Source organism: Enhydra lutris, unplaced genomic scaffold, assembly GCF_002288905.1.
Source record: "Enhydra lutris kenyoni isolate GAN:26980312 unplaced genomic scaffold, ASM228890v2 scaffoldscaffold13, whole genome shotgun sequence".
Lineage (NCBI taxonomy): Eukaryota > Metazoa > Chordata > Mammalia > Carnivora > Mustelidae > Enhydra > Enhydra lutris.
Window position 1 is genome coordinate 39,953,483 of NW_019154097.1, and position 21,272 is coordinate 39,974,754.

The window sequence follows — 21,272 nt, forward strand, 5'->3', positions numbered from 1 at the left end:
AACTTCAAGAAATCCCTCGGACCGGGTAGGCTTCTCTCGGTGTTAGCTGTGTGCCACATCGAGTTACTACAGTTGTAGAGGCGTACCGTTGAGTGTAGCGACGTGCCGTTGATTGTCACCCGTATCATTTGAGTCTGCTGTAGGGACAGTGGACAAGAGGGTGTTGAGACTTCAGAAATGATTTCCTGAAGACCACCCCTGCCTACTGCACACCTGGGGACTTCATTTGCCCCTGGGGCCCCACAGGAGGATGAAGGGCACAGTGACATAGCAACACGTCAAGGCAAGTCAAGGCAGTAGGGTCCCTGAGGGCCCCTCTGCTGTGGACCCCCTGGCTCCAGACCTGGCCTCTCCTGCCCTTGGAGTTCCCTGCTCCCCAGACCCAGTTCCATCTTGTTTGGTTTTCTTGGGAGACCTTGGTTTACAGAAAGTTGTGTTTTAAAATCAGTCATTCCAGTGATGGGTGTTACAGGCTTGTGATAATAAAACCATTTTGTTTGTAAGAGTTTAAGAAGGAAGGCATGTTCCTGCTACAGGGCTGATGTCCCCTCGCAGTGTGGGCGCCCCCTCTCACCTGGTGTTGGTCCTGTCAGAAAGCACTAGCACAGGGTGCAGCTCGCTCACTGGCAGAAAAAGTGGAAGCTTCTGGAAGGGAACCTTTTTCTCTTGCATTGAAATGTTTGTTACTGTGTCCTGTGTTGCAGACTGTCTCCCTAGTTGAACTGCGCAGACTTCTTGGGGCCTCGGCATGGTGGCCCTCCAGCCTTTTCCCTTTGCGTGCCTTTCCCCGGTCTCCCTATCCACTTCCACACGTAATTGCTGCCACTGGTGTTCTCTAGGTGCTGGACAGAAGATGAGGCCTTGTTCTTGGAGCCCTCAGCCTGCTTAGAGAGGTAGTTTTGAAATTGTGTGAGTCCTTGTTCGTTGCCACTGGAATTAAGTATCTGGTAGGGGAAGTAGGCTGGGCTAAGAGAGCTGACATGGGCCTGGCAGGTGGCTCGGGGCCTGGCCTCCTGGCTGGAGTGGGGAGCTAATGCATGGAGCGCTGGGGGTGGGTAGGCCCAGCAAGGGCCAGACCCCGTGGGCCTCCAGCACCTTGGCCAGAGCAGCACTGTGGGCCCCCTCTCTCTGCAGCTTGGGCCATAGGTCCTCCGTTTGTGTCGGGGGCTGGGGCTGGCTGGGGGCTCACGGCTCCATCACAGCAGTGGACGCCCCTCCATGATGTTGGGTGCTGACGTCCTGCCTCCACGGCAAGTAGCTGTGTCTTTCATCTTTCCTGCGGTTATCAGAGAGTAGAGCCCTGACAGAGTTAGAATCTTCACCCACGTTCAGCAGCTCTTGATTTTTTTTTTTCCAGCTTTTCAGAATAATACCTTAAAGATTTTGTGTCCAGGTGAGAATTAGCCTCATATACTGTTTCCTCCTCAGGTTTAATTTTTGCCCCTCCTTTGTGTTTACTGTAAAATCATCTTTTGCATTTGCTTATAAGAAGAGCCGTGGAGGCCAAGAGTCACTGTGGCCACAGTATGTGGGGTAGTTCACAGGAGACGGAAAGGGGATCTAGCTCTCTCCTTTGTTCCAGCAGTGACTTCTTCAGGGACAACCTGATGTGTTTGAGAGAGACTGAAGACGTTCGCAGAGTTGACAACTTACACGTGAACTGTGCCCCGTGTGCCCAGGCAGTTCATTGTAAAGGTGGTGGGGAGGACGGTGGGCTTGGGGGAAGAAGGAAGGGCGCTCCGGGACTGGGCCACGTTCCCTGCCAAGCGACAGATAGGGTTGCTGAGCTGAGTGTGAGTAAGTCCCCTGAGCTCTCGCCCCGAGAGCTGGCATCCCGGCCACCCTCCCAGGTAGGCTCACTTTTAAGGGCAGGGCTGTCAGACGCGCTCACCCTTGTGCAGCCGTCCTCCCCCCACCGTCTCCAGAGCTCGTCCATCTTCCCGAGCTGGACTCTGTCCCCGTAAACCGTGCGCCCGGTGCCCCCGCCGCACGTCTGTGTCCGACTCCTCCGGCCTCCAGGGCGTCTCCACTCACGACACACAACCGGTCCGTCCGTGCCGGGCCGACCGCACGCGGCACCGCGTCCTCCAGCTCTGCCCACGTGGCCGCGGTGCCGGGATCCCCTCTTTAAGGGGGAGTCAGGGTCCGAGGTGTGGCCGGGCCGCGTCCTGCTCACCCGTGGGCCTGTCGATAGCCGCTCGGGCCGCTCCCGTCCCTCGGCTGGCGACGCTGCTGTGAGCCGTCGGGCACGCAGCTCTCGGAGACACGCTCACCGTTCGTGAGGTGAATGGCCACACGTGGGATTGCCGGATCCTGCGAGGTCTGTGTTTAGCTTTTTGAGAAACGGCCAAACTGTTTTCCATGGCAACGGCACCATTTCACGTCCCCCCACAGCACACCGTGGTTCCAGCTTCTGCACACCCTTTGCAACGTTTGTTGTTTTTAACTGAGGCGCAACTGGCAGTTCCCTGGGTTTGTCTCCTGTTGTTTTCGTGGTCGCCCTCCTGGTGTGTGAGGTGATGCCTCCTTACGGTTTTGATGCGCCTTTTCCTGACGCTGAGTGTCTTTTCGTGTGCGCAGCGCGTGTCTTCTTTAGAGAAATGCGCGTTCAGATGCTCTTCCCAGTTTTTAATCAGGTTGCTCATTCTGTTGTTGGTTTGGGGGAGTTCTTTATATATTCCGGATATTAGTCCCTTGTCAGATATGCAGATGACTGGCAAATACTTTCTCCCAGTCCGTAGGTTGCCTTTTCATTCTATTGATTGTGTCCTTTGATGAACAGAAGTTTTCAATTTTGATAAAGTCTAATTTGTCAGTTTTTGTAGTTCTTGTTGCCTCTGCTCTTGGTGTCCTGTCTAGAAATCATTGCCAAATTCAGTGTCATGAAGCATTCCTCCTGCTTCCAAGAGTTTTGTGGTTCTGGATCTTTGATTCATTCTGAGTCAGTATTTGTGTCCGGCGTGAGGCGAGGGTCCCCTGCGGTCTTCCGCGTGTGGAGTCCCCCTTTGCCCGGCGCTGCTGTCTGAGGGATGCCTGTTCTTTGCTGCTGAGTGCGCCTACTGTGTGTGATGAAACTTGGTTAAATGGAATTTGATATGAGATCCAGCTCTCGCGAGGCTGTAGGCGATCTTAGAGACGCCAGCGGAGGGTTAGGGTCAGTTGTGTCTAGGCGGTCTGGCGTGACGGCTCTGCTGATGGGCACGAGGGGGTCGGCGGCACCACTGTGGGCTGCTGGGGCCTCAGAAGGCCGAGACTGAAGACAGACCCAGGAGAGTGGTGACACTGTGAGCAGGAGGGAACTTTGAAAGTGGAGTCTGTTGTCGGGGAGGTGTTGCACGTGCAGCCGTGGAAATGACTAGAAACACTTTATTGCTGATACGCTGACCTACAGCAGCAGTTATGGGTTTCTCCTGTAAGGGGCCAGGCGTGTGGCGTTTCAGGCTCATTGCCGCATTCGGTCCCCGGCGTCGTCAGCGCTGTATTTAGCTTCTGGACAGTGCCTGTGTCACCCGGGGTGTGGCCGGGCGCGTACGTCAGGGCCGGGGGGCTCGTGATGATGGGAAACTTTCTACTTGGTCTCCTCTTGCTTATCTCCTCTCTTGGGCAAGGCAAGGTTTTGAGGAAGGGAGCTGCCTTTCGGGGGCTGTTGTCTCCGTGACCACCCGCTCGTGTGTAATTACAGTTATTAATTGTCTTTGTTTCGAAGCACGCAGCCAGCAAGGATCCCAGAGAAGCTCGAGAAGCTCGAGACCATGAGGAGCCAAAAGAGGAGACCAACAAAACTCCTTCTGATTTTGGACGACAGCAGCTTTTACCCCCCTTCTCACCCCTTCATCAGTCACTACCTCAAAACCAGTGCTACGTGGCCACCACAAAGTCACAGACAGGTAATAGGGAGACCCAGCCCCGGTCTTGGCTCTCTGATGGCGCGTTACAGGCCTACACCTTGGGAGACTAGCCACGTGTTGGCTGTCGGTGAGCGGCGGTCGGAGTCACGGGCCCTCTGTGCTCACCTGGAGACCGCCGAGCGCACCCGACCTCTGTTCTAGAAACGGGACTAAGCCCCGCATTGCTTTCTACGCTTGTTGTCAAACTCAGAATGAATATTGTTTTCATTAAGTCTTATTCCCTTGTTCTAACTGGGTAGAAAACTCTAGATTTGAGAACTTCCCACCGTTTATAAAATAAGTGCTGTGGAAGCACGCAGTGTATCGTGGAGGCCTTTGAGTTAAGGTTGTGGAGAAGGCTGGTTCGGTTCTGTTACCAGCCACTTCCCGTGGGTGCTTCTCGCTCTTCTGAGCTGGCTTCTGTTCAGGGTCAGTTGGCGGGGACGGGTGAGCACTTGGCGTCTTGTTGGGGCCTTTGCAGGAGGTGGGGCTCGTGAGTGGCCCCACACGGAGGGTGCTGGGGGGGAGGGTGTATCTCAAGTGAGGGTCCTTCCTCTGGAGCCTCTGAGACACCCACAGTTCCTGCAGAGACGAGATGACTCTCCCAGTGCAGAAAGGCCCTTTCTGTGACCTCTTCACACAGGTCCAGCCCTCCTGGTGTTGTCCCCTCGCAGGAAGGGTACCAAAATCACAACTTCCATGCCTGCAGGTGTCTCCCACAGAGGAACGTGTCATCACGGCCGGCTCGCCTCACGACAGGACCGCTCGTGCGCCTGTCAGCATTGTGGGGAATACAAAAGGCCTGCCTGGGGGGGGGTGCCCCTCCTGCCTGTCAGGTGTCTTGGGATGGACGGGTCTTGTGTGGACATGGCCCTCGGTGACTGTGTCCCGCTTCTAGACCACCTCAGTCTGCTTTCTTCAGACCTCCCTCCTCCCCCTGCCCTGCCCTGCTGTCTTCCCCTGGGCTGGGGCAGTGTTGGGGCCGGCTCGTTCTCGCGTACGATTTCAGGTCATCTTGACTGGTATTCTAAATTACTGTGCTGATGGCCCCAGAGGTTCTGTTAGCTTCCATCCTGCCACAACACAAGTAGGCAGGCCACACAGACTTGCTGTGGGGCTGCAGAGCGCGTCTCGCTCCCCTCCCTGTGCCTGTACAGGGCGTACATCCAGCCTGCGCACACCCCTGTGTGTCACCCACTCGCCCTGCTCTAGTAGGAGACGGACGGAACTGGGCCCCTCGTGACCACCCCAGTGAACACAGTGCAGGGCTGCGTGGGTGGTTGCCTGGGATGTCCTTTGTGGCCCTGGGGCTGGGGCCGAGACACACCTGGTGTCCTTGATGCCACGTGCTCGTGGGGCTGTCTGCGTGGCCCTTGCAGTCGCGGAGTCCCCGCTCACGCAAGCTCGGGAGTGCTCTCCTCTTCCGCTTTGTGGAGTGGGAACAGAGCGGAGCGTAGGCCCTCTAGCCTTTTAGTCCGGTGCCTCTGTTACGTGGTTTTCAGGTTTTTTTAAACCCTGGAACTTTTTAAAAAATAAAGTATTATAGAGAGCTCCTTCTCTGAAGTCAGTCAACCTGAAGCTGCTTTATCTAGAACAGGGTCAAGAGCCCCGAGTCCCCAGGAGCCCCAGCTGTTCGCTCTTTCCTGTCCTTTGCCTTCCTCGGCCTCTCGCAGCTGCATGGTTTGCTTCAAGGACTTCTTTCCCTCAGTTGGTGGACTGTTGGGGGAGGTGGACGGTGCTGGGGAAAGGGTCCAGGAGAGGACAGACTGGCGGTGTTGTGTGGCCACACTTCCTTTCAAGGTGGACGCATCTAGAAACTGTGCGGTTCGCTCCTCGCCGTGGGTGAGAGGTCTGTCAGGGAGACAGACGAGGCCCATGCCCAGTGACAGGCAGCGAGGCCACTGTTCCTCCTCAGCCTGGCCCTTGCAGCCACATGGGTCCTGGGGACGGGGGCTGTCCCGAGGCAGGGGCCTGGGTGTGGGAGGTGCTCCAGGGCCCTGCTTCCGATGGCCGGTGGGTCCTCCTCGCACTTCTGCCTGAAGCAGGGTGGCCCTGTCTGCTGTCCCTTCAGCTGGGCATTTCATTGTGTGTAAAGCGATTATCCGCTTTCTCTGTGCAACTTAGGACAAGTAAGACAAGCCTATCACTGTTGTGGCTGGCTGATGATTTCGTAATCAGGTGTTGTGAATTATCGCCTACCTTTAAAAAACATTTGAATGGTATTTCTTTTCCTTTCTTGTCCCCTTTTGACTTTTTTTTTTTTTAGCTTGCTTGCCTTTTGTTTTAGCAGCTGCAGTGTCTCGGAAGAAAAAACGAAGAATGGGAACCTATAGCCTGGTTCCTAAGAAAAAGACCAAAGTATTAAAACAGAGGACGGTGATTGAGATGTTTAAGAGTATAACTCATTCCACTGCGGGCTCCAAGGTAAGGCGTGCCTGCACTGACCGCTCGTGTGCTTGGGAAGCCGCGTCTGTGTCAGGACCTCTTTGACCGCAAGAGCACCACGTGAGGTTGTCAGTAATTTGATGACCTCAGTCCCTTTAGAAGGAACCCCAGGTCTGAGGCGCCTCGTTCTGGGGCACAGCCTCCTGCCCGGTGCTCCCCGACCCCTCATCCCTCACTTCCTTCCTGGCTCTTGCCCCAGTAGAAGAGTCGCTGTGTCGTACCTCGCAGGCCATGCCCTGGTGGGAGCTGGCAGGTTGCTCCTGACGTGGGGTTCTGGGTGACATTGTGCTCTTGCCCATGTTCCAGGGCGACAAGGACCTGGGAGCCAGCACCCTTCATGTGAATGGGGAAAGCTTGGAGCTGGACTCAGAGGAGGACGAGTCGGAGGAGCTTGATGAGGATGAGGACCAGGGGGCCGAGCAGGCTGCCTCATTTCCCGCGGAAGACAGCAGGACCTCTAAGCGGGGGAGTGTCTCGGAAACTGACCGCACCCAGAAGGTAGGCCTGGCTCACCCTCTCGGGGTGCGAAACTGTGCGGTTCGCTCCTCGCCGTGGGTGAGAGGTCTGTCAGGGAGACAGACGAGGCCCATGCCCAGTGACGGGCAGCGAGGCCACTGTTCCTCCTCAGCCTGGCCCTTGCAGCCACATGGGTCCTGGGGACGGGGGCTGTCCCGAGGCAGGGGCCTGGGTGTGGGAGGTGCTCCAGATGGTGGGCCTTCGGTCCTATGAGGGGCACCTGGCCCTTCTCGACCCGTCATTTCCCTGTGACCTTCGGACTTGGGTGTTTGCATCCTGTTGAAGTTTTAGATTTTTTTTTTTAGATTTTCAGTTTTTGAAATTTTAGATTTTTGAAGTTTTAGATTTCTTTTCCTCAGAGGAGTGTCCGTCTTCCTGTACAGCACTCTTGGAAGTGAACATCTGGAGCTTGTTCAGGTTCCAGACGGACAGGAACGCCCTGAGGGCTGAGTGTGCACCTGCGGCAGCTACCGCCACTGGTCTTGGTGTGACTGACCTTGTTCCGTCCTAGGCACGCCACGGGTGCCATCCTCCTGCACGGGAGGCACTGACACTGGGAAGGACTCTTCCTCCTGGTGGGAGTGAGCGCCCAGGGCTGCTGACCGGACCTGTGAGGAGACCGTGTGCAGTCTGTGCACACCAGGTGGCTCTCGGCGTGCCAGGCATGTCCTCCACGTGCACACCGCTCACTCGCGTCTGCCTGGTCCGCCCGAGGATGTGCTCTGCGAGGGGTCAGTGTGGTGGCTTGGTCGCAGTCACTGTCGGCCGGCGCCCCGGGGCTCAGCACTGGGCAGCGGCTCCAGGGGCCCTGGGTGCGGACCTCAGCAGAACATAGCTCCTGAGCTGATGCTGAGCTCTGGTCGCGTGTTTGTGCTCTCAGTTCGGAGGGGGACGCAGTAGACACAGAGGGGCAGGAGGAGTTGAGAATCCGGCGGTCGTCTGGAAATGGGCGTGACTGCTCTGTGCGCCCTACTGTTCTAGAGGGTGCTTCGGACCATCTGTATGTACAGGGGCTTTTGTATCTGCTGAGGTCTTCTAAGACGAACGGTAGGCAGACAAGTTCCAGGTGAGTTCATTTGGAATAGTGACCTGTTTGAATGTGTAATTTTGTGGATCAACTTTTTACATTTTGAGTCAAAGTGCTGTGCTCTGCAGATCCAGCCTTTCCTTCCGGCTCTCAGAGTTTTGGGGGGCGTCTTGTCTTGTGTCAGAAGCCAGGATGCTAGACTCTTTATGATCTCTGGGTTCCAGAGAAGACGAGCAGATGCTTTTCACCGGTGACTTAGAATAAATCGACATACGCTATCTTCTTCTACTTCATTGGTTTCATTCTTTATGATTCATGTACATTTGTTTTGGGATAAAATACATGGTAGATAGACTCACAATGGGTATATTTTATGGTATATGGATTCTATCTCAGTAAAGCTTTTTGGCAAAATGTGAGGTCAGGGTCCTATGGCTCCCTCAAATTTTTAGCTACATTCTGTGAGCACTGTTTATTGACTAAACGTTTCTCTCCCCTGATGATGTAAAGTGTCACTTTTATTGAACACCATGTGGTGTGTACAGAGTTGACTGTGTTTCTGGATTCTCCTCTTCCCGAGAAAATCTGGACTCAGAGTAATACTGAATAACTCTATACATTGGTGTAACGGGAAGAATTAAATGGATATTAAGCCAACAAAAAGAATCAAGAAACAAGTAAAAGTAGAATCACAAGGGCAGTGTGGCCAAGTGGGAAACAGAGCAAGAGAACAGGAACAAATCTGCAGAAATCTGCGATAGTAGTGAGTAGCGGCGGGCTTACTGGGCGGCCGCTTCAGACAGCGGAGAAAGATGGGGGCTCACACCAGCGCCTTCTGAGGCCAAGCTCACTTTCAGCCCTGAGACCGTCTTGGTCAGACACAACTGTGTATCTGCGCAACAGCAATCGGGAAGAAGGTGGGGCTTCCCCGGCGAAGACACTGGTTTGTTAGAGGAAGCCTGTTGATAAGACTTATTACAGTAACAGATCAAATGACAAATACTAGCATTTTATTAAGTTCAGCTGTATGTTTTTTGGATTTGGGGGATGACTTTATGATTTCAACTGTGACAAGGAGCAGTTCACTGAGCAGAGAGTGACTGCCCCTGTGTGCCGCCACCATGCTCACAGGCCTGGGTCGTCTGTCCCAGCCTCCCCTGTGGGCCCTTCCAGTCCCTGAAGAATTGTTTTCTTGGTTTCTGTGCTTTGTGTGAATAAGTGTATGTTTTCCTTTTTTGGAGTGTGACTCGTTTTTACTCAGTATTGCGTTTGTGAAGTTTATATTGTTCGTTTTCATTGTTACGCACAGTGGATTATGAAGTGGATCATGAAGTGTTCTGAGGGGACCCCTTCATGGGTCCGATAGTCAAAACTATTATTGTCATGATGCTAAGACTATTTACTGTTGTCCCTCTCACTCGTTGAAGTTACATTGTGGTTTAAACACTTCTTAGTTTAGATCTGTACAGTAGTAGCGTTAGTAGACATAAGCCACATCAACAAAAGTGCTTTATCATTCTCAGTAATTTTTTTTTAAGACTTTATTTATTTATTTGACAGAGAGAGATCACAAGTAGGCAGAGAGGCAGGCAGAGAGAGGGGTGGGAAGCAGGCTCCCTGCTGAGCAGAGAGCGCGATGTGGGGCTCGATCCTAGGACCCTGCGACCATGACCTCAGCCGAAGGCAGAGGCCTAACCCACTGAGCCAGGCAGGCGCCCGTATTCTCAGTAATTTTTAATAGAGTGAAGGGTTTCTGAGACCAGAATGTTCAAGAGTACTGTACTGTACTACAGTACAGTATTTCTTTAGATGACTGTTCAAATTTATGTATCCGTTCCACTGTAGATCGACATTTGGGCTGTTTCTAGTTGGGTCCTTTACAGATGACATTGCTGTGCACATTCCTCTGTGTCCCTAGGGGCACACCCCCATTGGGGTTGCCATGTCACGTGACCAGTGGTAGGCAGGGCCATACAGCTCTCCCCTAGTAGACATGCAGCCTGAGTGTCCTCCAGTCTCACTGGCTTGACATCCTTGGTGTCGCCCAGCCAGTGAGCGCAGTGGCGTTGCCTTATAGTTCTCATTCATATTTCCCTGATTTCCAAGAAGGTTGGGTACTTTTTTTTACATGTTTATCTGCCATTTGGATACTGTCTTTTTTTTTTTTTTTTTTTTTTTAAGATTTTATTATTGAGATAGAGAGCATGAGCTGAGGGGCCAGAGGGAGAGGGAGAAGCAGGCTCCCCACTGAGCAGGGACCTGACACGGGACTCAACCTCAGGACCCTGAGACCATGACCTGATCCGAGGACCCTGGGATCATGACCTGAGCCGAAGGCAGGTGCTGAACTGACTGATCCACATAGGCGCCCCACATCGCTCAATCTTTTTAAAAATACAAACTACCCAGTGGTATTTAAAGGTAGCTTATATTAAATAAACCTGGCTAAAGATATCAGAATCCTTTAAAAAAAAGGAAAAAAGATTACTTAGTGGTGAACATTTTAAGACATTCCTAATGTCAATAATAAAAAGAGGGAGGAATTGCTCCTTTCTCCCCTAACATGGGCGCCGCACTATTGAGGATTCTTGTTGTGGTGCTGTAAGATGAGAGAGAACCAGAAGGGAACATTAATATTTAAAAGGACAAGGGAGAAGAGCTTGCCAAGAATATAATCATGTCTTAAAATATTCAAGAAAATCAGCTGAGGAACTGTTACAGCGAGTGAGCGGAACTTAGTGTCATCAGGACCCCTTCTCTTGTGTAGCCGCAGCGGCCAGTTAGAGAATGTAACGACAGCGGGGTCAGTGACAGCAATAATGCCTAGGGCTGTTTTTTAACTTTTCTAATAGAAAATGTTAAGCTATGCAAACATATAGATAATAGTGAATAGTTGTCAACATTTGGCCAGTCTGGCTTATCCACACGTGGATTGTCTTGAAGCAGATTATTTCCATATGGATCTTTAAAAGAAAAGGACTCTAAAAGCAAAATCACGTATCACACCTACAATTGAGCTGTAAGTCTTTATTATCACCAGGGTACTTAGCAATAAATTTAATAGGAAATGTCAGTTCCCTAGAAGAAAAAACTGAAACTTTCCTGAAAGAGGTTGGAAAGGAGACATAGGTTCAGTGAAGACCTATTATTTGTCTGAGAAAGAAGCCATTGTTTAAGGGAAGGCATGTTTGTGGCGGGAAGACCTGCTGTTTCCCAAGGGAAGAGCCCTCGTTTGCCTGAGGAAAGACCTCTTGTCTGTCTGAGGGAAGACCCCCCTGAGGGAAGACTTCTTGTTTGTCTGAGGGAGGACCCCTTGTTTGAGGGAAGACCTGCTGTTTGCCTGAGGGAAGAACCCTTGTTTGTCTGAGGGAAGACCTGCTGTTTATCTGAGGGAAGACCTGTTTGTTTGTTTGAGGGAAGACCTGCTGTTTGTCTGAGGGAAGAACCCTTGTTTTGTCTGAGGGAAGACCTGCTGTTTGTCTGAGGGAAACCCTGTTTTTTGTTTGAGGGAAGACCTGCTGTTTGTCTGAGGGAAACCCTGTTGTTTGTTTGAGGGAAGACCTGTTGTTTATCTGAGGGAAGATCTCTTGTTTGTCTGAGGGAAGACTTGCTCTTTGTCTGAGGGAAGAACCCTTGTTTGTCTGAGGGAAGACCCTTGTTTGTCTGAGGGAACACCTGCTGTTTGTCTGAGGGAAAACTCCTTGTTTGTCTGAGGGAAGACCCCCTTGTTTGCCTGAGGGAAGACTCCTTGTTTGTCTGAGGGAAGGCCGGTTACTTGTCTGAATGAGAAGATCATTGTTTCATCCTCCCCACATTGCCTATAAGTCCAGAATAGTTCTCATCAAGACCCTCACAGGACTATTCTGTACAACAGCTGATGTGGGAATTGTGTGCAGCAAGCACAGGGAGAAAAAACTGCGGTTAGAGTTACTGGAGACGAATTAAATGGGGATTTGTGCAGGAATGGGAAAGCATTGAGTGAGTGGAACAGGAAACCCATAATGAACCTTTATGTATATGAACATATAGTTCACTTGTAAGGATGGGATTTATATTTTTATTTATTTTTATTTTAAAATTTTTGTTTTAAGGATGGGTTTTTAGTTTGTGGCCAAGGGATCATGAACTTTTTAGTAAATGTTTTTGGGACAGTTGATCTTTTGGAGGAAAAATAGAGGGGAACTCTTGCATCATGTCACATAGGAAATGTAGATTCTGCTCTGGAACTGGATAGTGGTGATGGTTGCACTACTTGGAATATACTAAAACACTGAACTGTACGCCTTTTTTTTTTTTTTTTTTTAAGATTTTATTTGAAAAAGAGAGGAGAGGGAGGGGTTGGGGAGGGGGGGCAGAGAGAGAGAATCTCAAGCAGACTCCGTGCCAAGCGTGGAGCCCACCCGAGGGCTCAATCCTGGAACCGTGAGATCCTGACCTGAGCTGCAGTCAAGAGTCGGACACTTAACTGACTGAGCCACCCAGGTGCCCCTGGACTGTACACTTTAAAAGCATGAATTTTAGAGTAGGTAAATTATATTTCAGTGAAGCTGTTATTTTTAAAAGTAAATTATGGAAGATTTAAAGTGTCAGCGTAAAATACTGAACTGTGGAAGAAAATGTTAGAAATTGTTTTTCTAATAAAATTCCTCAAATAAGGAAGACCTTCTAGTACCAGACACAGACCCAAAACCCACAAAGAGAAAGATGAAGAGGTTTGACTTGTGCAGATAAAGTCTCAACATTTTTGTATAGGAAAGAACAGAAGCAAAGCTGCACTTGATAGGGAAATACAACATATTTGGTAGACAAAGCCTTGCTGTCTTACATGTGTGTAGCTTCTACTGATGACTAAAGCAAGGACCCAATAGCAGTATGGACCGAGGGTTTGGTCACAGGGGACAAAGTGTAAGAAGTAGGAAATTCTGTGAAGTTACGGAAGTTACTCTGTTCCTTGTGTACTTGGGGAACAAAGACCAAAGTGGTTGTGCAACCCCTTTGGAGGCCAGTGGCGCCTTTGGGCATTGCTGATGGTAGCAGTCTTGGAACTCCGCACTTGTAAGAGGAGCGTGTCTGTTGGTTTGTCCTGGGGGATCTTTGTGTAAAATGCAGCCTCAGTGTGGACCTGGTAGGGGTGTGCCTCGATTAGGGAGCCTGTGCTGCAGCCCCTCAAGAGCCAGGCTGAGGCTGTGCGCAGCCACATCCCTGCCTCGGGGTGCGTGGTGAAGGGGTGAACGGATACCCGCGTATTTTAGTGTTTTTGCATTGAACACGTATTCAGGTATTACCTGTGTGGATAGAAAAGATAAACATGACCACGACAACAACAAATGAGGTATCTACATTGCTTTGATATGGAGGTAGTTCCAAATGCATTTTTAATGAGAAGAAAGTTTCACTCGCCAAGTGGTGTCTGTGCTGTGCGGGCCCGCAGAGCCACGCTTCCGAGTTCAGGCCTGGCCGGGCGCGTGTGAGCAGCGCTAGCGCCATGGTCCTCGGTGCTGAGCGGGGCTCCCGGGTGGGTTCGAGGGTAGGTTTTGCGTTCTGTATTACTTTTTGGCCTCTGGAAATGTTTTCACTGTGTGTTTTATTACTTCTTCATTGAATTCTGCTACACGTAGAGTGGCTCGCGTGCACGAGCCCTCAGCGGGCAGTCGACGGTCGCCGACACGCCGAGGGGCTGCCTTCGGGGTCGGCACCGAAATACGGCTGAGGAGCGGCCCGCCGGGGGTCGGGCTCCGGGATGGGGGGAACAGGCAGGCCAAGGAGCTGGCACCAGCCACTTCACGGACACGGCCCCGAGTTGTGTCCCCGCACCCCGCCTGCGCATGTGCATCTCCACTGCTCACTGCCGGTGTCTCCGGTACCACGTGTGGTTTTCTCAAGTCACCTCCGCCGAAGGGTCTCATTAGTTGTGTTTTCTTTTTGGCTTGTTGTGTGTCTGGCCAGACGGACGGCGAGTCTGAAGAGGAGCAGGAGTCAGCCGGCACCGGGGAGGAGGACGAGGATGGAGATGAGTCTGATCTGGTAACCCAGCCCCGCACTCTGATTTCGTGTCTAATGGCAGAGCACGGCAGGAGGCTCTGTCGTCCGTCCAGCCCTCTGCTCGGTCGGCACCGCGAGTGCGTGCTTGGACTCCGGGGCCGTGACGGCAGATCTCGTCCTGCACCCCGGGAAGGAGCACGAGAAAGACCTCCGGGCAGAGAGCCGAAGGAGACGGGCTCGGCCCGGTGCTCTGTGGGCAGGCAGGGCCGGGAGCGGGAGGGCGGGGCTCTGGTGTGAGGGGTGGCGGAGTGGGTGGGAATTGGCCGCAGGGACAGTGGCCGTGGTTCTGCCCTATGACCCATGGGAGAAAGGATTTGAGGTATCCAGTGTAGAGCCAGGAGGACCTTTTGTGGGGTGGATGTCGCACGGAGGTAAGGAGTCAGAGGGCAGGAGCACTGGGTCTGTGGGAATGGGGGAGCAGGGCCTTGGAGATGGGGAAGAGCGCAGACCTCAGGATGGGGCCCAGGAAGCATCCCCAGGTGAGCTGTAAGCAGAGGAAGAGGGGTCGATGTGAGACTGGGCAGGGTCGCACGAGCCGAACAGTGCTCCCGAGAGGGAGACACTGGTCCCTGGCATCAGTGTGCTGTGTGGGCAGAGGAGATGAGGACTTGGAAGGGACAGTTGGGTTTGGCACTAAGCTACCCTTTCTCTGGAATGGCAGCTTGAAGTGCCAGTGAGCTTGGGGGCAGCGCTTGCGGAAGTTGGGTCTGCGATTTGGCAGTAAGGAGGCAGGGGTGAGGCAGAGGAATCGGAGTGCAGGGTGCGTTGGGCTGCTCGTGAGGCAGCAGAGGAGCCCCGTGTGTGCTGGCCGGCCACCCCAGACACCGGGAGTATGTCCTGTCTTGTGAACACTTTCTTTTCAGCTTCTCTGTGTATCCCAGGGGCCGGGTGGGTGGGTTGTGAGATCCTCATTCTGGACCATTTAGCAGTGGGGCCCGTCCTTGCTCGGGTCTGTCTGGTGCCATTTCTGCATCTGAGATTTTAGAGATAGAGGGTCATAAAAGTCTTAAAATACTGTAAGTTAATTATAACTTCTTTCCTTGTTCTCCATGTAGATAATTAATGTGGACGTAGATTCTGAAGCAGATTGAGGCATTGAGTGTCCTTTTCTCACGAGCAGAGTGAATGGAGGCATATGATTAAAAGTGGATTCTCTCACTGAGCTCATTTGTTTATTTAGTTCCTGAGTAGAACTTTCTCATTCTTTTTTGTACCAAATTCGAGTAAGATTGATAAATTCCACTTAAATGTTCTTGGCTTGTCTTTTCTTTTTTCTTTTCTTTTTTTCTTTCCTGTAAAATAACAACTTAGTGTGATTTAGGGGAAAACATGAGTATTTTTAAGAATGGGACCAGGAAAATGTCTGAAAGTGAAATTAATCTTCTAGTTGAAGAATCAAGATATAGCAGGTATTTTATTTGGCAAGAAAACAGAACTTGTAGTACCTTTTGCTTTCAGGAGCTCCCATGCTTTGCTTTTTCTATTCCTGCCCCTTTGGCTCTCAGAGTTCTGAATCCAGTATCAAGAAGAAGTTTCTCAAGAGGAAAGGAAAGCCTGACAGCCCTTGGATCAAGCCGGCACGGAAACGGAGGCGGAGAAATAGAAAGAAGCCAAGCGGTGTGCTGGGTGACTGTGGGGTCCGCGTGCGAGGGCTGTCGGGGTGGGGGGTGGGCCCGTGGGCGGCCGTCCTGCGGTGGGGTTGGGGTTCTGTGTAGGATTTCATTTGAAAAAGGGGCTGCACCGTTTCAAGGGGAAACATGTATGACCTGACAAGAGACACTCAGGTGACCATCATGTGGCGTCCTTCTGGCAAACCCCCCACTGCCGGTCCGTTGTGGAGCGTTGACTTGATGGGCATTACTCATCCTCCTCCGTGTGTGACCAGGCGTCTGTGGCTTCTGAACATTGTACGGTTACCGTGGCCACCCTTGGTGTCAGGTGTGGGCAGTAGCCAGGTCCACACAGCGGCTTCCAGCCCTTTGGTCAGATACCCCTGTTCTGGAAGTAATTTGGTTAAAGGGGATGCAGGGAAAGAGATGACCCTGAAATCCAGAAGGTGAGCAGACCTGGTGGGCCAGGGGTCCCTTTTGATGGCCTCATGCAGATCCAGCATGTGGTAGAGGGCACGTAATTCAGGTGCAAGGTGGGGATTGTTCACACGTGTATGACCACAGGACCTCAGCACAGTTACTGTCGCGGGTGCCCCTGCTGCCGCTTGGGGACCTTTCCCTCTCCCCCGCCAGCCCTCGCCGTCCCTAGGCTGCTCCGCTGTACGCTCTGTCTGCGGGTTAGCGCTGGGCGGCTGCTCGGGTGGGCGCCCTTCCCGTGTCTGTGTGCTTCGTTCCCGGTGAGGCGCCCGCACCGTGGTGCCAGTGGGTGCCCGGCTGGGGGTGTTCTGTGGATGGCTCTCCGCGGTTCATTCTTCACCCATCGGGGGACATTTGGGCCCCCTCCCGTTTTTGTTTCTTAACAGATCAAGCTGCCACGAGCATTTATGTACAGTTTTGACTGATCAGTGCTTTCTGGTACCTTGGGTGAATATTTAGGAGTGGACGGCTGACTTGTATGCTAATGTCTGACTTTTAGGAAGCTGCTGAGCAGTTTTCAGCAGGACACCCGAGTGCCGCCCTCTTCTGCGGGAGCCCTGCTCCTGTGTCCTCGCGACACTTGTCAGGGCTGGTCTCTGGTCCTGGTGCTGCCGGGGCACCGCCGGCCTTGCTGTGCCGTCACGTCGCGCTCACCTAGTGGAGGAGTGAGGCTGCGCACTGTGGCCATGTGTTTTTTTTGCAAAGGGTTCTCTGTTTTGCTCGTTTAGAAATCAGTGAGTACACTTCCTCGCTGACTTGGAAGGGCTCTCGCAATATTCCGGGTGCAAGTCTTTGTTACGTACACGTTTTGCACATACCTGGATCTAGTAAAGGCTTTAAAAAATTTGTTAAAAGTCTAATTTACGAATTACTTTTTCAAAATTCTTGCTTTTTATGATCCCAGAAACCCTTTAAACTAAGCCAGGACACAAAGATGCTGCCGTGTGTTTTCTTCCTGGAGCCCCGCAGTGTTAGGCCTTTGCGTGCGTCTCTGACCCATTCAGCTTTGCACGTGTGTGCGGTGTGGCCGCGCCGTGCCCTCGCGTGTGGATGCCCGGTTGTTCCTGCCCCGTTCTCGGTGTCACCCTTCCAACCCTCGTTGGAAATGGACGTGTGGGCTGTTGTATTTGCTTGTTTATGCCAACACCCTGGGGCCACGGAGCTCGCTCCGACCCCCACAGCCCCACACGAGCCGTTCTTCTCCAGCCCTCCGCTGCCCAAGTGGGTTTGCTGAGTGGATGGCGGGGCGCAGAGCCGTCCCCTGAAGCACAGATGAGGGCTGTCTGCGGAGCCCACGATCCTCCCATGAGTTCCGTTTCCCTTTCTCCCCCGTGGCTGAGCAGCCCATGTGGCTTTTATGACGGCGAACAGACACGTAGGTGGGCTTGGGACACGCGTGTACCATGCGTGCTGGAGCGGTTAGTCACGTAGGGGCTCCAGTTTCCTTTCTCTGGAAGGTGTGTAAAGTCGCCCGGCCCACTCCTGTCCTCACACATGTGGTGGCTTCCTCCGGTCTGTCCCTGAGCACAGGTGCAGGAGGTAGCAGTCCCGGGTCCCAGCTGCCACTGTGCTCCGTGTCACTGCTCGCTGATGTGTGGTCACTGACCTCACACCAGAGACACGTACTTCGAAGCTTGGCCGGGAGGAACAGGCACCTGCCTGTTGCTGGTTGCTGGTGTTCCATGCTGCACTGAGCGAGTGTGTCCTGTTCCAGGCTTCCTCGGTGACGTCTGCTCATGGCGGCAAAGGGCGGCAAGGGCCCTTTGGGTTCTCCAGGAATGGGGACGGGCCTCGAGGGCAGAGGAGGCCCAAGTGTGGGCAGTGCCTGTGTCCCAGGCCCCTCCGTTGTATTCAGATGACATTGCCCTCTGGTGCGTCATGTCCTTTGGAAAGCACCGCATGTGACGGGCGGGTGCGTGCCCGCGGCCTTGCGTCCTGTCCCCGTGACCCCGACCTCCCTGGTGTGCCGGACTGGGCACGTTTCCCTGCAGCACCGCACGTGGGGCGGCTTCCAGCTCGTTTACATCAGCTGGTCTTTCAAACCCGCAAATGAGATTTTGTTTTATTTTTAAGGTAGCAGTTACAGAACATTTATGTTTATAGAGTATGTTTTCACCTTTCCTTGATCATGGGGTCAGCCTTGATCTGACCAGCGTAGCTGCAGAGCAGGAGGTCTCCACAGGTCAGTTCCTCGTGTTTCACGATGCAGCCGCCCCTCCCCCATGAGGGGTCAGTGGCAGTGGGGGCTGAGCCGAGGGAGGCACAGAAGGAAAGTGGGTGAGGCCGCAGCGTCCTGGATGGGTGGCGTTCAGAGTGTGTCGTCTGGACCGGGTGACTCGGCACTCCCCGTGGTCTCTGCTGGAGAGGCGCGGCCGGGGCAGCGTTTCACGGGGCCCTTTTGAATGCAGGTTCGGACGTGTACACGTCGTCTTCGGGAAGCGCCGAGCAGACGGCCCCGGGAGACAGCACGGGCTACATGGAAGTCTCCCTGGACTCCCTGGATCTCCGGGTCAAGGGGACACTGCCCTCGCAAGCAGAAGGTGACCGTCTGTGCCATGGCTAGGCTAGGCCCCGTCTTGCCCTTTGTTCGCTGGGGGTGGCCTCGTATTAACGTGATGTCCTCTGGTGGGCAGTAACGAAACGTCCCGTTAGCTGCATCCCTGAGAGGTGGCCGACTGGACGCACTGGGGTGCATCTGCCCGGTCACCCCCAGCACGGGACCAAGATGCCTCACACGAGCTCAGCTCGTACAGCCTGTCCCGAGCCGGCCGCGTTTTTCTGTAGAGTTCCTGCGGAAGGCGTCCTCCTGCCCCGGCTGCATCTGGGGAGATGCGCTGTGGGTCAGTTTTGAACGGCAGGGCTTTGCCGCCGTCTGACTCTGGGTGTGACTGGTGTTCTGGTGTGTTCTGTGCTGGAGCGAAGGCGCACCTGGTGTGGGACTGGGCCTGCGGTGCAGCGGGTGGGCACAGTCGCTGGCCCGAGTGGTGCGGGGCTTTCTCTCCACCTGTTTATTCTCCTTGAACCATTTAAAAACCTTTCATTGATGAAAAGTAACTAATCACTGACTATTTTGGGAAACGTACCTAAAGGGTAATATGGCGAAAACGTCCAGTCCCAAAGTGATTGACGTTCCCCACGGACCGTGCAGTCGTGGGTTGTGCGCTGCTGCACGGGTTTAACCTGTCAGTCCTCAGAGGACGAGTAACTGGACTTTGAGGTCTTGAACACTGGAGAGGTGTAGCTCGCCTCTTTAGCGTGGGAAATCACGTCTTTAGCCTCAGGCATGGCCCAGACGTGTCCATCGGAGAAACTGCTCCTCCTCCCTGCACCAAATAGAGGAGAATGCCTCTCTGGTGTCCCAAAGTTGTTGGCGTAGCCTCCTCCTGCTTTCCTCACGAAGGGTGATTTTTCTAAACCTGCTCTCAGGTTTGTGCCAGGAAGGCACAGAGTCGGGTGTCAGCTGGGAACAGTATTTCATGGAATCACATCCCCCTCTGCTGTGCCCTAGTGGTTGGAGGGGAGGAGACCGTGGGGAGCACAGTGGGGGTTCCCGTTGCTCACAAGCGCAGTGACCTTGGGCTTGCCCCGGTTCGTTGGCTGAGCACTGGGAGGTTGTGCGTTATGTGTTTATATTCTCTTTCTTGGTGAAAGTAAGTGCCAGAGGGGCGGGAGCCAAGTTAGGGGAGTGGGAGGAGAGCGTGAAGGCTTCCTGCGGCTCTGTGACGCTTTGTAAGCCGACTTTCTACGCTTCGTCTTTCTTGATTTGCAACCACTGATGGATCAGTCAGGGACTGGCCTGTCCGGTCGTACTTCTGACTTAGAGAGTCCGTGTGTTGAAGACACGCGTTGCGCTTGTATCTCTGCCTTTTCTGCCGTCTGAGTTTTGGACGCGGGGGAGGCAGTTGTGGAGCTCGAGGCTGGCTGGGAGGGGCAGCTCGCTGGAGGCCTAGGCGGTGTGCTCCGGTGATGCGCGGAGGGCCACTGACGGTTCTGGGTCCAGAGAGTTCGGGCCTGCGCCTGCGGAATGTCCGTGCACCGTCAGAGCTGACTGCTCGCCTGTCCTCCGTCTTGGCGTCTTAGCTGCTCGGTCTGCCGGCTGCAGTGGAGAGACATCGTGGTCCTGGCAGGTGCTGGGAGGGAGGCCAGGCATGGGTGCTGAGGGGATTTCACAGGGAGCCAGAGCTCGGTGGCAGCAGGCACTTGGTGGGTTTCTCTTGAGCCATTCCTTTGGCGCCCCTGGTGGCTCCCAGTGCCGGAGAGGGGGGCACACCCCGTGCTGGGGAGGCGTCTGAGCCACTGCCCCCCTGTCCGTGTGCCCTCACTCCTCCTCGCGGCGGCCTCCGCCATGCTGGCCGGCCCCTTCCTCGTTGCAGGACGCAGTTGTAAGCAGACTCGTCGGGGCTCTCCCAGTTCTAAACCTGTGGTAATGCTCACGTTACTTCTAGCTCACCGTTTCCCTCTTTCCTCTCATCGTGAAGGAAGGATGTCATTCTCTTGGGGTGTCGGTGACCCTGCGTCACACGGCAGAATGTGCGTGCGGCTCCTGCTGCCAGTCCCGGGGGACCCTGCAACCCGAGGCTCCCGGTGAGGACTGGCCTCTGACTTCACACGAGGGTGGTGGTGGACAGTGAGGTTAGGTCCTCCCATCCTGGTGGGCCCCTGTATGTAGGTGTGGTGACAATAGTCCATTGTTTTCTCTCCCTGTTTTTCTTTTCTCTTCCTTTTTGTTATGTTAAGTAGGCTCCACAGTAGGCTTGGACTCGTGACCCTGAGACTGTGACCCGAGCTGAGATCAAGAGTGGGCCACTCACCTGAGCCACCCAGGCGCCCCAAGAGTCCTTTATTCTTAACTAAGGGAGCTAACGACGAGCATGGGCAGTGTCGATCCCCTTCCGTTTCTGCTTTGGCTGCCTCACAAGAGGAGAGCATGAAACGTGCCTTCCTTTGGAAGCAGCCAGGCCCTGTTGCCAGGCGGGACTGAGGGGCCTTTCGGCAGCCAGCCTGCTCCCCCAGCCCTCGAGGCCGGCCTGGCTCTAGCGCAGCCCAGGTGTGGGCTGCAGGCCCTCCTTCTCCCTGGGTGTCTTCCTCAGAAATTGAGGATGAGAAGGAAATAAGTTGGGTCACCCTTACTACTACTGTCCCTGTTGGGCTAGCATCCCTCAACTCTCTCTCCTCAGCCTAGCAAACATCCTGGAGAGTAAGTAAACCCAGATGGGATCGAAGGTTTCTTCCTGGGGCTGCGGCTCTGAAACCGAGTGAGGAGAGCAG

The 21,272-nt window shown here is 53.6% G+C and overlaps 1 protein-coding gene across 4 annotated transcripts in view; it reads left to right on the plus strand.

Annotated features, from left to right (window-relative positions):
• The window catches only part of LOC111146323 (euchromatic histone lysine methyltransferase 1), a 71,798-nt gene that overhangs the window by 10,297 nt on the left and 40,229 nt on the right, over positions 1-21,272 (plus strand). Inside the window, exons 3-8 of one of the 4 annotated variants that reach the window (XM_022501829.1) lie at positions 3,707-3,887; positions 6,154-6,311; positions 6,639-6,830; positions 13,822-13,899; positions 15,423-15,543; positions 18,413-18,544. In XM_022501829.1, coding sequence (XP_022357537.1) covers positions 3,707-3,887; positions 6,154-6,311; positions 6,639-6,830; positions 13,822-13,899; positions 15,423-15,543; positions 18,413-18,544 — 862 coding nt within the window. The remainder of the gene's footprint in view (positions 1-3,706; positions 3,888-6,153; positions 6,312-6,638; positions 6,831-13,821; positions 13,900-15,422; positions 15,544-18,412; positions 18,545-21,272) is intronic. The other 3 variants (XM_022501830.1, XM_022501833.1, XM_022501834.1) reach the window with 3 other exon arrangements.